Genomic DNA, 18,955 nt, shown 5'->3' on the forward strand with positions numbered 1-18,955 from the left:
CACTGCACCTGGCCGAATAATTCTTAAATATGGGTGGGTGGATAAGATAGAAAGACAGGTAGATGGACAGATGAAAGAAAGAAATGGAGAGACTTAGTCTTTCTAAATAAGTTGTTTGTTTATGATAAACTAAAAGAAAAAGCAGGATATATACACATGTAAATATATAGATAAATATGCATATGTCTACACATAATATGAAGTCTATAGAGTGGACTCTGAAGTTGTGAATCTCTCTCTCTCTCTTACTTGATGATCTTTAACAACAGAGCTGGATAACTTATGTGTTTAAGGATTGATATATTCTTATTTTGCTTGGACCTAATTCTGCATTTTATTTTTATTTCAGAATGATAGAGGTCTTCAGCTTGTGGCTAATTCGATGGTGTGGGTTCCAGAAGGGGGCATGCTGCAGATCACCAACAGAATCTTACAGGCTGAGGCTCCTGGTGCCAGTGCTGAAGAAATCATCTACAAGATTACACAAGACTACCCCCAATTTGGTAACTATTTTTTCCTTTGGCATGGTTTTATTGTTGCATTCAGCAGTGTAAGATTTGCTGCTGTACAGTGACATGAGGCAAGATTGCAATTCCAATGAACTAAGCTTTCTAATACCTTACAAATGCCCTTTAAAAACAGAATAATCATGATAGCTATCACACAACACGTTTACTAGGTAGTGTACTAAATTTTAGAAACACATTATATATAACACCTACAATTTAAGTTTTAAAACAACTTCATTTTGCAGATGAAAATACTGGGTAAAGTAGTTTGCTGCAAGTCACTTAGCTAATATATGTCAGTTTAATTTCAAAGGTCAGGCTCTCAAACTCTGCCTTATATGCCTTCTAGAGCATCACTAGAGTTCTTCTTGATGAGACTTAAAAAAATCACATGAAAACATTTTTCAGTGTTCTCCACTGTTACTTCTACTTCCAGCAAGATAGTCAAATATGAAAACCTGAGAAATTTACCATTATCATCATCTAGAAATGGTGGATAAAATTGGCTGGGCGCAGTGGCTCATGCCTGTAATCCCAGCACTTTGGGAGGCCAAGGCGGGCGGATCATGAGGTCAGGAGATCGAGACCATCCTCAGACCATCCTGGCTAACACGGTGAAACCCCGTATCTACTAAAAATATAAAAAATTATCCGGGCGTAGTGGCGGGCGCCTGCAGTCCCAGCCACTCAGGAGGCTGAGACAGAAGAATGGTGTGAACCTGGGAGGCAGAGCTTGCATTGAGCCGAGATTGTGTCACTGCACTCCAGCCTAGGTAAATGAGTGAGACTCTGTCTCAAAAAAAACAAAAAAAAAAACAAACAAAAAAGGAAGTGCTGGTTAAAATTTAACAGGAATTATAAGGTGTTTGTAGCTGACTTCCCAAGGATAGAGAGAAATCGCCAGGTGCCAGCAACAAAGAAGGCACTGAAGGCCAGTTATTGCAAGAGCTAATAGCATAGCTTCTCCAAAAGGGATTGGGCATGTCTCAGTAACCCAGGGGCTTGGGACTTAATGTCCATGCTGAGACAGAACGTTGGAATCAAGATGCTGCATAAAGCCAGGACTCAGGAAGGGCATGCCTTCAATTAAAAGGACAGAGTAGAAACAAGAAGCTCAGCAGCACAGAGAGATGGCAGAGAAGTCTGCCTCTTTCTTGGAGTCAGAGTAGAAAAAAAAGCCTGGTGAAAATTCAGAACTTTAGGCCTTTTTTTCCGGTAAATCTCAGGTTAAATTAGACCACGTGTCTTGTCTATGAAACCTGAAGCTGAGGTATTTTATGAAAATTAATCTCAGGCCGATGATACGTCTTGGGTTCTTTATTGAAACTAGTTGAAACTACTACAGAAGGCCCACTCTCTGCTAAGCTACACAGGATTCTCAGAAGAAACCACTGAAGCTCAGAATTTAAAATTATGGAATATGGGAGGTAACAATCTGTAGTACCACAACCAAAACGAGCAAGAAGATTAAAACCCCAAGAATTTCAAATAAAGTAACAGTCTTATAAAAACTATGAAATAAGCAGATTTGAAATGATTTAAAGACATAAAAGAAGGAATTGAAACTGTGTGGAAACAGCAACATGATACAAAAATAAAGGAACAGGTAGATTTTTTTTAAATAACTACATTGATCATGTGAAAATGAAAATTATCGCCATTAAAAGTAAAAACTCACTTGGCATATTAAATAGCAGAGGAAGAATAATCTGTTTTTCCTCTGGGCTGTCAGATTTTTTAAATTATATATTTTCTGTAGGGAGGAAAAAAGGTAACTTTTATTTAATTTAAAAGTAATTCTGAGGTCCACAAAGACATTGAAAAGCCATCTAATCGAGAATGGGTGTTATGAAACGATCAGTCTAGCTGAGATGTCATTTATTATAGCAATGTAACCTTGGAAAAGGCAGGTATAAGGTCTTCTACCGTAGGTTTCTTTGAGAAGTTAGGCTAAATCATTAAAAAATTTAAAAAAAACACTTACACTAAAAAGTTGCAAAAACGGTGCAAAAGCTCTTGAATACCCTTTACTTATCTTCCCCTAATGTTAATGTCTTGTTACTATAGAATAATTATTGAAACCAGGAAATTAACACTAATACGATACTATTAATCAATTCACAGGCCTTATTCAAATTTTGCCAGTTTTCCCACCAATGCCCTTTACCCAATCCAGGATCTCAAATTACACTCATTTGCCATGTCTCCTTGGTCTCCTCCAATCTGCGACACACACTTCCTCCGTCTTTGTCTTTTATGACACTGACTCTTGAAGAGTGCTGGTTAGATATTTGTAGACTATCACTGAATTTGTGTTAGTCTGAGGATGATTTCTCATGATCGGGTTAAGGTTGTGCTTTTCCCGCTTTCTCAGTGCACCGTCAGGAGGTACATAATCTCACTATGTCTTATGACAGGTGATGTTAACTTTGATCACTTGGTTAAAGTGGTGTCTATCAGATTTTTCCATTATAAAGTCACTATTTTTCCATTTGTAATTAGTAAGTTTCCTGTTCTCATCGTACTTTCAACTACTGATTGTAAGCCAGGTATTTTTAAAGTCCTTTTCATCTCTAAAAATCTATGACTCTTTTGACATATTAAATTCTCTACCTTTATCTTTATCAGTAAAAGACAAAAAATTAAGCCCCCAAATTCCCTAGAAACAACACAATATTCCATTAAGTCTTGAACAAAACAATGCTGAATTAAATGGTTTTTAAGCAGATAAAAGTTTGCCATTTTAGTTTGATAAATATCACGTAGGCTTTATTGTGATGCTTTCCTGCTGTAACTCTTTTAATTAACTTCTTCCTATGAACATGATCTTTCCGTGTATCCAGAGCCCCCATTAGTAATAATCAAATCACGTTACCTAGAAACCATTCAAGAGTGAAATTGGTGGTGGGAACTAGATGTCCACTTAACACAACTCTGCTTACATCTATCAGTCCCAATTATGTAAATTTGTGGAGACTTTACCTTGTACTTCCTCATCACTTAAGAAAGTTCAAGCTGGACTTTGGGCTTTTTGTGAAGAGCTGACGCCTTGAAACAGAGCCAAGTGTAAATTGTTTGTATAGTATGTGCATGAAGGACCTGAGTTCAACCACTTGCAGACTCACCACCATTTTCAGATACAGATGTTCCTCAACTTACACCCTGTTAAACTCATTGTAAGTTGAAAATATCGTTAATTGAAAATACATTTAATACATCTAACCTACTGAACATCATAGCTTAGCCTAGCCTGCCTTAAATGTGACCAGAATATTTACATTAGCCTAGAGTTGGGTAAATCATCTAACATAAAGCATGTTTTATAATTAAGTGTTTAATATCTCATGTAACTTATTAACTACTGTACTGAAAGTGAAAAACAATGGTTTTGCCCCATTGTAACTTCAAAAACTTATAAGTCAAACTACTGAAACTCAGGGAGTATCTGTATAAATTTAGACAACTTGATTAATACTTGTATCCATAGCTGCTTACTTAGATTTGAAAGTTGATATAATGAGATGATTTTAATGAAGTAACTTGAGAATCATTTGAAGGAGAACGTGATTTAACCTAACACATTGGCAATTCCAAATTATTTATCATAATGTAAGATGCATTAATATGAATGATCTCAATCTCAAAATGATTCATGGAGATTCAAATGATATTCCAATTCTTAATACCTACTAAATCTTCCCTTCAAAATTATTGGTTAAAATATAGACTTCAGTATAAAGGAAATCCCCAATAGAGATCATTTTCTGTTTTTTAAACTTGGATTTTCATATGTTTAAAGTATTGTCTCTTTGTAGTCATATTATGATTAAAGCATAGGTGAGGTACTACAGAAAAAAAAAAAATGGTTAGCTCTCACCCCTCTGCAGAGAATCCCACAATAGGCTGATATTTCTCCTTGTCCACTCATGGACTTGTCACAAAGGCACCTGTATTCAGCATGTCCAGTACTGAACCCTTCGTCTTCCCTTCAACCCCCTCCACCTTCTGTATGATTGATGGCCAGTAGTGGCATCCAGTCACCCAGCCCAATAGGTAATTCTTGTTGATGCCTTCCTCTGTCACCCTTTGCAGGAACATTTGTCAAGTTCCATTGTTCCCACTTCCTCAGTAACTCTTGCATCTGTGTTTCTTTCCAGTCTAACCTCTGTTGTCTTAGTTCAGGTTCTCATCTCTCCTCTGGATTTGGCAGTAGTCTTGTAATTGGTTAAATCATCTATATAAATGTTATCTACTGTTGTTACCACTTTTATAGAATAAAGTCCAGCCCCTTTAACAGGACTGTCAACTCTTATAGGCTTTCTATATTCTGACCACATGTTGTGTGTTCTAAATCGATTCATGTCATTCACCTACTGGAAAACTCACAGTGACTCCCAGTTGTTTATGGGGCTAATCTTTGGGGTAGGAGCTGCATCTTGCCTAGCTTTGAATCCCTCCATTCCTGAGGGGCCTATCACAGTCATTAGTACTTAGTGGGTACTCAATGACTATTTATTGAGTTAAAATTAATGAGATTAGCAAATACCTTATGATTCCTGTTAATCTGTATGACATGAAAGTGATTTTTTTTATATAAAAATTTAGGTTTGTTTCATTAGGGCTTATTAGGAAAATTCTGCTTTGCTTTTTTATCGTACAGCAGAATAACTAGGAAATCAGCATTTGAATATTTTCTACTCTCCACATTTTCATTGCGGAAATTTTCTTTCACAATATTTTGCAACTGTACTCACACCATAAGCAGTCTACATCCTAGAAATCTATATTTATTAACAGCATCTTAGGAATGGAAGTTGAACCAGAGAGAGAAAGGTAATGGAATTTTTTTTTTACTTGAGTACAAATAAGTTATAATACAAGAAAGAAAACTACAGTGAGTTGATTCTGCATATGATTATATAAAGAGTAGCATAGTCATGTTTCTCTCTTATTTTGGTATTTCATTACCATCCAGGATATTATGCTTGTTCTAAATTTGAATTTAGTGCATATAAATGTTAGAATGAGTGTCTGCACTGAGTAAGAAAACAAATTTCTGTAGGGTAATCAAAATGTGCCATCAGTTGCCCATTGTGTCTAGTATCTAGTGTATTAAGATTTGAGTATTCTCCTATAGAATATTTTAAAAATTGACACTCTATCTATCTGTCTTTCTTTCTGTCTCCCTCTTCCTCACCCTCTCCCTCCCACTATCGGAGTGTTAGAGTGGCTTCTTTCAGATTTATTGTTAGATGCATTTTCATGAGAATCTAGCTTCTGCTTGCAGCAGTTCATCCATTCTTCTGTTTGGTCTTCAATTGAAGGCATAGTCTCCCTGTGAAATTTTAATTGTTTCTATAACACCTCTGTATTTTCAGTCTCACTTTAAGAAGATAGAAGGTGAAAGTGAAAGTGCTTTAGGTGAAGAACAAGCAGTACAAACAGATTGCTGGTGATGGTGGTGTTTACATATAGATTTCCTTGCCTCAGTTCTAATAAAGTTTAAAGAATTAATGAGGAGAAAACATGATAAGTTATTTAGCAGTGTAAATACTGATACATATTCACAAAATAATGGTGATTGGTAACAGAGCTTCATGACCAGCTTCATGATCAGTTTCAAATCCCAGCTCATCAACTTAACCTTTGTGTAACTTCTAACAGTTATTAAACTGTGAACCTAAAGACTTTCATGTGTAAAATGAAGACGATAATGGCATCATTCAGAATAATTAAATAGAATTAATGAGAAGTTTATTAGTCCGTTTTCACACTGCTGATAAAGACATGCCCGAGACTGGGAAGAAAAAGAGGTTTAATTGGACTCACAGGTCCACATGGCTGGGGAGGCCTCAGAATCATGGCAGGAGGAGAAAGGCACTTTTTACATGATGGCAGCAAGAGAAAATGAGGAAGAGGCAAAAGTGGAAACCCCTGATAAACCCATTAGATCTTGTGAGACTTATATACTATCAGGAGAATAGCATGGGAAAGACCGGCCCCTGTGATTCAATTACCTCCCCCTGGGTCCCTCCCACAACATGTGGGAATTCTGGGAGATACAGTTCAAGTTGAGATTTGGGTAGGTACACAGCCAAACTATGTGAAGAAAGACGACCAACATTATTTTTAAGCACCTGTAAAGTATATACTATTATTTTCTTTTTCCGAATGAGTAACGAAAGCTTACACAGCTTAAGGAAGCTCACTCAGCTAAAAGCAATGGGGTTGGGTTTGAATCACCACATAGAATATAGTGGGGTGCCTGCCATGTGTCTTCCACTGTTAGCTATTACAAGTTAAGCATCCCTAATCCAAAAATCTGAAATCTGAAATGCTCCAAAATCCATAACCTTGAAAGCACTGACATGATGCCACAAGTGGAAAATTCTACCCCTGACCTCATGTGAAAGGTTACAGCCAAAACTTATTTCGTGCACAAAATTTATTTTTAAATATTATATAAAATTACCTTCAGGCTATGTGTCTAAGGTGTATATAAAACATCAGTGAGTTTCATGTTTAGACCTGGGCCCTGAATCTAAGATATCTCATTATGTATATGAGATATCTTATAAAAAATCTGAAATCTGAAACACTCTGGTCCTAAGAATTTCAGATAAGAGATATTGAACCTGTATTACTATCATTGAACAGAATTCTCTCATGAAAATTTTCCGCCGAATTGTTTCTAACTTCCCATTATGTTTTCACCAAAAACTTCCTGGCTGGAAACCATTTTCTGTTACATAGAAAGTTGTGCATAGAAATGAATCCATTCAATGCCCAGTATTTGAATATTTGTCTATAGTATTTGCTGCTATCTGGGTCTCCTTATGTAATTTTTAATAGATAATAAGTCAGTAACTTCACACATGAATTGTCCTTGAATTACTTTTAGTTCTTTTAGCAGGAAGCCTGAGAATTCTATTTCTAAAGGTGGATTCAATACTATCTATTGAATTATGTGTTAACATCCTCTCCTTCACCTTAGATAAAAATAAAGAAGTACATCATTTCTTTTTAGTTTAAAAAAAAAATGAGAAGTAGGAAAGGAGGTAAGGGCTCTGACTTTTCCTAGGGACCCTCACTAACTGTGTGGCCTGTGCCTTCATAGGGGAGGTGGTCCTTCTGGTGAATATGCCTGCAGACAGCCCTGCAGATGAAGGGCAGCACCTGCCTGATGGGAGGACGGCTACCCCCACCAGCACCTTCACCCAGCAGGACATCAATGAAGGCATCGTATGGTACAGGCACTCAGGAGCCCCAGCCCAGAGCGACTCCTTCCGCTTCCAGGTACCCTCTGCTTCCTGACTTCTCTGAAGTCTGATGAATCCAATAATCCAATCACTCTTATTTATAATCACCTTGAGTAATTTTCTGCAGTTGACAGGAAATCACGTTTGGGGGATGTGTTAGTCCATTTTCATGCTGCTGATAAAGACATATCCGAGACTGGGTAATTTACAAAGAAAAAGAAGTTTAGCAGACTCACAGTTCTGTGTGGCTGGAGAGGCCTCACAATCACAGTGGAAAGCAAAAGGCATGTCTTACGTGTCAGAAGGTGAGAGAGAATGAGAGCCAAGTGAAAAGGGAAACTCCTTATAAAATCATCAGATCTCGTGAGACTCACTGCCAGGAGAACAGTATAGGGGAAACTGCCACCATGATTCAGTTATCTCCCACCGGGCCCCTCCCACAACATGTGAGAATTATGGGAGCTATGATTCAAGATGAGAATTGAATGGGGAGCCAGCAAAACCATATCAGTGGAATTTCCTACAAAATATAATTCATAACATTAGTTTTTTTAATTTGTCAGTTCAGATATATGTGTATCTTTACAAGCAGAGTTATCCACAACCAAGATGTTTAGGTTAGATAATGGCCAAAGTGTTCAAAAAAAAAGTCTTTAAAAGATAAAAAAAATACTATATGGAGAAAAAAAAATCTTACCTTCTAGTTTTGAATGTTCTTGGAACACTTACTGTCTTGTGATAATCATGGGCCTATAGCCAAACTCAACAGGTTTAGATGTCAGGTCAGCAACTTATTAGCTACACAACTTTGGGCAAATTACTTGAGCAAAACTTCTGTGCTTCATTTTCCTTGTCTTTCAAATAGGATTATTGTGAGGATTTAATGAGTTAATACATATAGAGTACTTAGAATACTGCCTATCACATAGTTAGCGTTATATAAGGGTTTGTTATTACCATTTGTAAAAATCAGTCAAGTACCAGACTGTAAGGAGACCTTCAGTAGATTAAAGAACAAGAATTATACTGCATAGGCTGGGCATGGTGGCTCACGCTTGTAATCTCAACACCCCGGGAGGCCAAGGCAGGCAGATTGTGTCAGTCCAGGAGTTTGAGACCAGCTTTGGCAACATGGTGAAACCGTCTTGACAAAAAATACAAAAATTGGATGGGCATGGTGGCAGCTAAGCAGAAGGATCACTTGAGCCTGGGAGGTGGAGGCTGCACTGAGCCATGACCATGCCACTGCACTCTAGCCTGGATGACAGAGCGAGACCCTCCCCCACGGTAAAAAAAAAAAAAAAAAAAAAAAGAAAAAGAAAAATTATATGCATATGTTCTCTGGCTATTATAAATATAATTATAAATTATAAATTAATAATAAAATGATAAACAAAAATTCAGGCCACTTGGAATATTTTAAATGGTCTCTTCAATAATTACTAGGAAATTCCTTAAAGAAAATCAGAACAGCAAACACTTAAGAAATATGGATGAGGAGGAAATAACCTATCAAAACTTAAATCATATGGACAAAATTGTACTTAGAAGAAAATTGATGCACTTAAGCGCTTATTATTGAGCAAGAAAGCATTAAAATACGTGGACAAAATATTTAACTCGAGAAGCCAGAGAACTGCAAGGGAAACCTAAGAAACGCAAAAGGAAGGGATTAGTAGAGCTAAGCAGAGGAATTGGTTAATTATAAAATGCTAGAAATGACAAACAAATACAAAACCTGATTCTCTGAAGATCAATAGAATTAGGAAGACCTCTGACGAGCATGATTTGGAAATAAAGAATCATACAGAAATACAAAGGAATAAGGAATTATGAATGAGAAAGAGTGTTTAAGCATGGATACCGAGAAGAATTTGGTAAAGTGTCAGAGAAAATATCTATGTTTATGGGGAACAGCCAAAGCAGTGTCAGGGCCTCTCAAAGTCTGAGTCTTTTTCTTTGTCTAGGAATCCAGCTGGCGCTCAACTCACCCAGCTCAGCTTGTTAAAATGATCGTCCATTCTGCTTCTGATGTCTGGCATGTACATCTTCATCGCCTAATTTATATTGTGTAAAAGATGTGCTTTTCCAGAGAGCAGGTTGAGATAAATTTGGAAACCATTAAAATGAGATTATCCTGAGCACATTGAATGTCCAATGAGTGAGCAAACATTGGGTGCCCTTTGCCCAAGTTAACTTTTCATTTTTAGCACCTAGAGACTGTAGCAGTCATCAGAGAATGGGTCAGAATGAAGGCAAAGACCTCAATCAAAAGAAGTCACCTCTGCAAACTAGAATCCTCAGATCTGCCTTTGCCTTCGTAGGGTCAGAAAGGAGAATGTTATCAATATGGAGCACTTGCCTGGAAGCGGAATCTAAGTAGCTGCTCAAAATAATATTTGATGACTTTTGTAATTTGGTTACTGAGTAAATAAAGCAAATAAAGTTTTAAAAATAATAAAAAATAAAATAACAAAAAATAGTGATTTAAAAAAAAAAACTCACTGGATGAAGTCATCCAGTTGAATGAACTTTATTACTTACAAAGTGATTTCCTTTACAGAACCTTCACACATTTTGCTCAAAATGTGTTTAGAACTCCTATGTGAAATTGCCTTCAAAATGTGTGGGATATTCTTTAGAATATCCTCCATAGTGGCAGTGTATCATCTTTTAGAAGTGGATTAAAAAATATAGCTAAATAGTCAAAAGTCAGACTAAGGTCTGGTGAGAAAAAGAGTGGTAATTATTTTGGGTTAAAGTGGGGAATAATTATGAAGTAATGGGCTCAGAGTTCCTGTATGATTTGTAAACTTTGTCTGAAGACATTCCAAAGTATGCATTTTGAACACTGACAGCATCTTTGTTGGAAATATGAAACAACTTTCTGGGATTATGTTCTCCTGATGTAAAAGTTTTGGCGTGTTTATTGTAAAAGTCTCATTGTTTTATAGGCATACCTCCTATTTTGATGTGAAGTGAGATAGACACGACAGCTAAGTGCTAACATAAGTGGTTAGCAAGTTTTCCCATTCATCATTTTAGTGTCCCTAAAGGATTTCAAACTTTAAACATATCCTATCCTAATAATTCTTTTTCTTTTTCCTTTGTTTTTTCTTTAAAGCAGAAAATGCAGTATAATGAGTTGCATGGATTTTTTTTTTTTTGAGACAGAGTTTCACTCAGTTGCCCAGGCTGGAGTGCAGTGGTGTGATCTTGGCTCACTGCAACCTCTACCTCCCAGGTTCAAGTGATTCTTCTACCTCAACCTCCCGAGTAGCTGGGATTACAGGTGCCTGCCACCATGCCTAGCTAATTTTTTGTATTTTTTAATAGAGACGGGGTTTCACCATGTTGGCCAGGCTGGTCTTGAACTCCTGACATCAAGTGATCCACCTGCCTCGGCCTCCCAAAGTGCTGGGATTACAGGCGTGAACCACCACGTCCAGCCAAGTTGCATGGATTTAATGCCATTTTAATGTTGATGTGCTGTCATGAGCCATCAATGGATCCCATCTGTTACTCTGCATCCAAGATTTAGGACATATGTAATGTGAATGGGATTAGAAAATAGAGCATGGCATAGTGCAAAGAAAGCATGCACATTCAGAGTCATTTTTTGGTGTGGGAAGGAGCCCTGGTTTGGGTATATTCAGGTCACTTTGACACAGCCTTAGGAAATGCGGTTCGAAAAAGACCAACACATTTCCCATCAGTGTCTTTTCTAGATTGATTCATTTGCTCAGTAATATGACCACATTTCACTACCTATTCAATGTTTGGTTCTTTTTCTTCAAAAGATAGAATATATTCCACCACCACCCCGCTATCCCTTTTCTAATTTCCTAAAGCTACCAAAGTGAGTGACTTGGTCAGTGGAATGATTGTAAACCTGACTGATCTGGTTAAATACTGCCACTTGTTGGCTTTGTGACTTTGACACATTGCTTAAATTTTCTGACCTTTAGTTTCCTCACCTGTAAAAAGGGGGTAATAATATCTACTCCGTGGATACTAAGTAAGAGAACCTTGAAAAGGAGCTAATGCAATGCTGAACCCGTAATAGTAATAGATGATGAGTGAATTATAGTTATTGGTGGTAAGATCATTTACAGAGATGCTGTATCTCCTTAAAAACATGTATTTTGAGACTCGATCCCAGGCATCTGATGTGATCAAGATAAAGACAGAGAAGACAGGCTTTCTATTGGAGTAACTTTTAAAGACATAGAGAAAGGGCTACTATCCCTGCCTCTTTTTCTCAGAATTGGTAGAACTCAGCCCCCTGCCATAGGAAATTAATGCAACTCCACATGTCACACAGGGCTTAGCAAACAATGGAGAGAAGGAAGGTTTAAGAGGGCAGTCCAGTAACTGATGAGGAGGGAGAAGCTGCATAGGAAAAGCAACATTCTTCAGGTTTTTGAAGCAGGAAAAAGTTGATTTTGTGACCATTACACTAATTGTGAATGTTACTAATCTTGCCCTGCAATGATGAGGCTGAGATTTGTCACTTACCTATCATTTACCTGTGCTGGTTAAAAATGAAAGAAATGGAATACAAATCTTATTACATACTCATAATAAGATATTATATAGTCCTCAAAAACTATGTTTTCTGGCATGTTTAATGATATAGCAAACTATCATATTATTGTAAGTAAAAAATTATAATATGCAATTGATATGTGTGCATATAAAATGTTAAATATCAACATATTAATATTCATTATTTCTAGGTAGTGAAATTCTAGATTATTTTTAATTTCTTATTTACACTTTCCTGCATTTTCAGCTTTGCTTAAAATGAAATCAGTAAAAGATCAATATTAAAATATGAATCAGTAAAAGATCAATATTAAAATATGAAGGGCAGAATGAGAGTTGTAATGCAGGAGCGTATAGAATTCAAAGACAGCTGGCTTAAAAGAGGGAAAAACCCACGTGTGGACATGCTCTGCCCGATAGAAGATGAGAGGCTCACCAGGATGACCTTCTTTTCAGGTGTCCAGTGCCTCTGATGCCCAGACCCACCTGGAGAGCCGCATGTTCAACATCGCGATCTTACCACAGACACCTGAAGCACCTAAACTGTCTCTGGAAGCATCTCTCCATATGACTGTGAGTTGGGTGGGAGGCTTGTGGTTTCCACTTGGAGGAGGCACACAGCACGCTGATGGGATTTGATAGAGTGTCCTGGTTTTGTATGCAGTAAGTGCCTGGCCCAGATCACACACTCAGGGGCCAGAAAGCCTAGTGATCACATTTCTCATTGACTTGAAAAAGGAACTTAAAATTCCCAGAATGAAAGGAAGGTTATGCGGAATCCATATTGACCTCCCATCCATCGCTGATGTCCCTTCTACAGTAGTCCAGACATTCCAGGGATCCTCCTTAAAAACTTGGAGAAAATTTCGGGCTTATGTCCATGAAATCAATATTTGGGTATCATTGGTTCCCTAGTTATAGCACCATGTAGTGGAGAAACTATTATTCCATCTTCTAGAAGCCCTATGAGAAACTTTCCACTGTAAAAGTTTCCTCAAGAAGGTGCTATCAGTGCTGGATCCAGAAAGATAAATAGCAATTATCCAAGTGAAAATTTGGGGGCACATTGGAAGGAATGGAGAGGTGATGACAAAGGGCATTGCCACAAGTGAAAAGAGCACATGCAAAGGCCCAGAGGTGGCAGAGAATAGAACTGTTGCAAAACTGCAAACAGTTCAACAAGACTGGAGAAATTAGGAAGGCGGCAAGGAGGTGTGATGAGGATAAGGAAGTCATCAAGCTATCACAGAAAGTCTCGTATGCTGGTGGGAAGGAGTGTGGGCCATGGGAAAATGTGAAGCAAGGTGTCAACTAAATTGGTGCATGAAGCTTAGTTGAGACAATTAGCAACTCCCCCGTAACCGTCTCTCTGGGGAGGGGAGAGGGTGAGTGCTATAATGCCAAACCCCTCTTCCAGACAGAGCCGCAAACATGTAAGACCTTGTAAATTAATCATCATGGGTCCACATTTTAGTTAGCACCCACGCAATTACACTCCAAAGCAGTGTATCAGCCTTGAGCCACAACAAAGAGAACAGTTATAGTTTTAGAAATTATGGGTCTGGGACATGACAGAGACATAAAGGGGAAAATAGAAAGTTTTTAATGAATAGCTGGTATTGGCATTTCCACCGTAAACCGTAATTTAAAGAAATCATAATTCAGCAGCACTATAAAGTCTATAATTCATCATTCTGACTGGAGGAACTTGGATCAGAATTTTCTCTAAACTATTAAGAAAAATGTGCACACACAGGTCTTGCCAAATGCTAATGCAGAGTTATTTTGAGTTTGGAGGAAACAATGGGCCGGGAACCAGGAAGACAGTGCTGTTGCCTGCACTGTCACTGTGAACCCCTGAAAAGAATTTTCAAGTCACTTAGCCTTTAAGGGCTTAGGTTGCATACGTGCAAATTAGGTCTGTCCAGTTAAAACTTAGGTTAGTTTATTGTAAACTGTGATTAGCCTACTCAAATGTTACTTAAAATATATAGTTTATATATTTTTTGACACTAATTAGGGCCATTACGATAGGACATTCTTGTGATCTGTAATAAAAATGCATTCTCAATTTAGTCATTTAGTCTCATCTAATAACACAAGTTTTGCAGATATTTGGTAAATATATTGTGAATGCATATGGTAAATAACTATATGGCATATTTAGTATACTTGTATATGTGATTAAATGTAGGAATCTACTTCTCCATTCATTCAGTCTCTCATTCATAAACACTTTTGAGCTCCTAATGTAGGTTAAGAGCTGTGGAAGACATTGGAGAGTCAGTGACCATAAAACACAGTCTTTATTCTCAAGGAACTTTGAGTCTAAAAGAGGAGACAAGCAAATAAATAAGCAGGGATAATACAATGATAAATGCCATGGCAGAGCAATGATATGGCAGCAGATGGGAGGGCACCAAATCCAGCAGACCATGAGAGAGGGTCACAGAAGCATCCTCTGGTGGGGAACAGAGCAGGGTGAGTGTAAATTATCTAGAGACCAGGGTTCTCAAACTTAATCCTTTATCAGAATCACTATAGAGTTGATGAAAACACAGATTGCACTCACCCACTTCCTACTCCTTCCCTCTGAGTCTCCAAAGTCCATTGTATCATTCTTATGCCTTTGCATCCTCGTAGCTTAGCTCCCACTTATGAGTGAGAACATACAATGTTTGGTTTTCCATTCCTGAATTACTTCACTTAGAATAATAGGTGAGGGATAAAAGACTACAAATTGGGTTCAGTGCATACTGCTCGGGTGATGGGTGCACCAAAATCTCACACTTCACTACTAAGGAACTGACTCATGTAACCACATACCATCTGTTCCCCCAGAAAACCTATGGAAATAGAAAATTTTAAAAATTAAAAATTAAAAAAATAAAACACAGATTGCTGGAACCCACCACAGTGTTTTCTAATTTAGTGGATCTGGTGTAGGGTCAAGAATTTGCATTTCTAAAGAGTTTCTAGGTAATGCTGTTTGCTGCTTCCCAGATCACCACACTAGAAGAACCACTCATCTAGACTAAATTGGGGGGAATGTATCCCAGTCTTGAGGAACAACAGGTGAACAAAGGTGGAGACAAGAGAGAACATGACACATTTGAAGCATTACAGGTTGTTCAGTTGGCTGGAGCATAAAATCCGTTAAGTGAAAATGCAGTAAGAACCGAGAGTCAGATCATGGAAGACCTTAAGTATAAGATAGAGTTTCCATTTTGTCCTGAAATGCTGTTGGGGCAAATAAGGTGTTGAGGGATTTGTAGCAGAGAAATGCCATGATCAGATTTTTAATGATACATTTAGAAAGATCATTCTGGCTACAGGGTAGAAAACATCCTAGATGGGGGCCAGTCAGAAAACAAACAGGCTATTGCAGTCATCTAGAGCAAGAACAATTAGTGGCATGAGCCCATGGTTAAGAGTTCAGGAGATCTTGAAGAGATTTGCACACGAATGTTCATTGTAGCATTATTCACGGTAGCCAAGATGTGGAAGCAATCTAAATATCTATCAGCAGAGAAATGGATAAAGAAAATGTGATACACACATACAGAGAGAAGAATATTATTCAACCTTACAAAGGAAGGAAATCCTGTCACAGGCTACAACATAGATGAATGTTTAAGACATTATGATGAGTAAAGTAAGCCAGTCACAAAAGAACAAAAACTGCGTGATTCTGCTTATGTGAGATATAAAGTAGAATGTAGTCAAAAGAAGTAGAAAGTAGAATGGTAGTTACCAGGTGTAAAGTGTGTGACACAATGAGAGAGGGAGAAAAGGGGAGTTGTTCAGTGGATATAGAGTTTCAGCTTTGCAAGATGGGAGAGTTCTAGAGATCTATTACACAACTGTATGCATATAGTCAACACTACAGAGCTGTGCACTGACAAATGGTTATGATGGTTAAAAACAAAGTGGGGGATAGATTAAGAGAGACTTAGAGACACAGAGACACAGTGGCTTCCTATATATGGAAGGCGGGTGAAACACCCAGTGTCTGAGGATATACAGGTGCCATTCCTCAAGATCAGGAATGTTCAAGGACTTTTGGTGGGAAGCATGACAAGTTGAGTCTGGGATGTGCTGGTAAAGGGTGTGCTGGAGCAGAGAGAGTGAATTCACAGATGTGATAAGTGTGTGGGCTGGGACAGATCGCACAACATTTCATAGGTCATTGTAGGAACTTGGCTTTTCTTCTGAATAAAATGGGAAGCCATTGCGGGGTGTTGAGCAGAGGCCTCATGTCCTTGTGAAAGGATCACACTGGCTGCTGTGCTGAAAGGGAGTGTAAGGGAGGCAAGAGAGCAATTGAGAGGCTACTGGGGTAATCCTGGGGAGAGACTGTGGCCCTCAGCAGAGTGGTGGCAGTGGGGTGGGAGAAGCAGTTGGACTCTGGATATATTCAGAGGTAACGTGGCCATTGTGAAAAGAATTATTCTGTAATCTTCTTTTGTTGACAGATATACTATTTTTAAAGTGTCTTTTGCAATGATTTCTATGAAGTTTAATCTCTCATTTCTTACTATGTTTAACTGATAAATATTGAACATTCTAAGTAGCCAATATTAAAATTGATTATACTTTGATATATCTCAAACTCAATATTGCTTTCCTCATGGAATCAGTACTTTTTCTATGTAATGTCTATTTCTATTAGGAGAAAAATAGTATCAATAAATTTCAAAATAGACTGTTATCTTGGCTGGAACATGTTTCCCTTCCCACAGTCCCATGTCCACAATAATTCCCTCTTTTTATCACTTTATTATTTTAGGGACATCTAGATTTTCAGAATATCACATGGTACTCTGAGAATGTTCAGTTATTATGATAGTTTTCATATTAAAAGGTAGCAAACAGTGCCAAACAAGGTACAGAACCTATACTTTTTTGTCTGTTAGTTGTACCCACATGCGTACATATTTATAGGTGTGTACAAACATGTATGGGATAGTAACACCTTATATATGGCATATAGTTTTAATTTGTTGTCCTTACTTGTTTTATATTAGGGTGAGAGACCAGCTGCTATTCGCAATTCTAATTTTCCTTGCTCATTACATTCCAGACCTGAGCAAGGGCCTGAAATATGACTCTTTACTATAGGGGGATTGTTCCAACCTGCAAATGCTGCCTCTCCCCAGGACAAATATGCCTTGGGAACAATTACAAAGCAACTGCAACCTTCAATCTTTTCATGGTTAAAGGGAGAACACCACTCCCTCCTCTATGAGCATTACTGAGCCCTGCTTAATCCCTTTCTAAATGAGGAGATTCCATCTGAAAGAAGGAGGGCTTCAAAGGGCAGAAGAGCATGTCACACTCTAACCCACCTTCAGGGGTCAGTTAGGAAGAGCCCATGATGAGCTGGATGTTTTTATTCTGTTTTACAACAGCATGCCTGACCCAAGCGAGGGGCCCCTGCTCAGGCTAATTTCCCTCTTCTCTCCACACTGTTTTTGCTGCTGTCCCCAACCCACCACCATGCCTAGTGATGGGAGTCTGAAGCTGTCCTTTTTGTTTTTTAAGTGTTGCCACTGTTAGTGGGTTATGGATGTGCACAGGGAAAGGGATAGTAAAGTTACATACGCATCAGTCCTCTGATTAATATTGCCTCACTCATTCACTGGGTTCTGAAAGCTGGAAGAGAAAAGGCAGTATCTAGTTCTTTTAACCAGTAGAATGGAGAAAAAGGGAAATATTGGCTATTTTATGTGCTTTAATAAAGAAATACCTCTTAAACCTCTGCATGCAAATGGTGAGCCTTTTTTGATGTTTGAGGTGAGTTCACTTTTAGCCCTTTGTTACCAGAAGGCATCACAGTTTCCATTAGCAAAACTGGGGACCTGGGGGGCAATGCTCTGAAGAACTTCTTGGGGCCAAGACTTAAGTATCTCAGCTGAGTCCTTAGAACTTCTGGCCAGATTCAACTTAGCCCATTAAGTCAGAGGAGCAGCAGTGAGCTATGACCACTGCACTCCAGCCTGTGACAGAGCTAGACCCTGTCTCTTAAAGAAAACAAAAAGTTAGAGGAGAGACACAGTAAGCCAGCTGTGATTAGCAAGAGAGTAGAAGAGCCAGCTGGGTTGCCCCATTTGGAAACGTGTTCCACCTAAGAAAAAAGTGATAATATCAGAATCCCCACCATGTGCACTGATGTAACTGTGGGAGCAGTTGGGGGAGAGAAGACTAGGGTACAAGAAAACTTGAAAAGGACTCTCTAAACCTAGGAGGGGAGGCTTGGGAAAAATCTGCAATGCAGTAGACCAGATCCTTCTTTTGAACTCTTGAAAATTTTACTAAGTGTGACTAATTTAAAAGCCCAGAGCAATTTTTTTTTTTTCTTAATAAGGTCTGTTTTTGCCTCTGGCTTTGGTTTTTCATACCATGTTTTCCTCTTCCTTCTTAAACTTTGTTTAGGCTCGAGAAGATGGCCTGACTGTCATTCAGCCTCATTCCCTCTCCTTTATAAACTCTGAGAGGCCAAGTGGAAAGATTGTCTACAATATCACTCTACCTCTGCATCCAAATCAAGGTGAGATCTGTAGTAAATGATCTTTTGAGTGATATTATTATATTCTAGTTTTTGACCAGTCTTAGTATCTCTGGAGTTTTGTCTGCTTG

The 18,955-nt window shown here is 38.2% G+C and overlaps 1 protein-coding gene across 1 annotated transcript in view; it reads left to right on the forward strand.

The window, feature by feature from the left end:
- Window positions 1-18,955, forward strand: part of FRAS1 (Fraser extracellular matrix complex subunit 1) — a 452,220-nt gene that overhangs the window by 304,637 nt on the left and 128,628 nt on the right. Inside the window, exons 30-33 of the mRNA XM_011966222.1 lie at window positions 350-503; window positions 7,627-7,805; window positions 12,773-12,889; window positions 18,752-18,866. Of these exons, the coding sequence (XP_011821612.1) occupies window positions 350-503; window positions 7,627-7,805; window positions 12,773-12,889; window positions 18,752-18,866 (565 nt within the window). The remainder of the gene's footprint in view (window positions 1-349; window positions 504-7,626; window positions 7,806-12,772; window positions 12,890-18,751; window positions 18,867-18,955) is intronic.

Source organism: Mandrillus leucophaeus, unplaced genomic scaffold (genome assembly GCF_000951045.1).
Source record: "Mandrillus leucophaeus isolate KB7577 unplaced genomic scaffold, Mleu.le_1.0 Scaffold75, whole genome shotgun sequence".
Lineage (NCBI taxonomy): Eukaryota > Metazoa > Chordata > Mammalia > Primates > Cercopithecidae > Mandrillus > Mandrillus leucophaeus.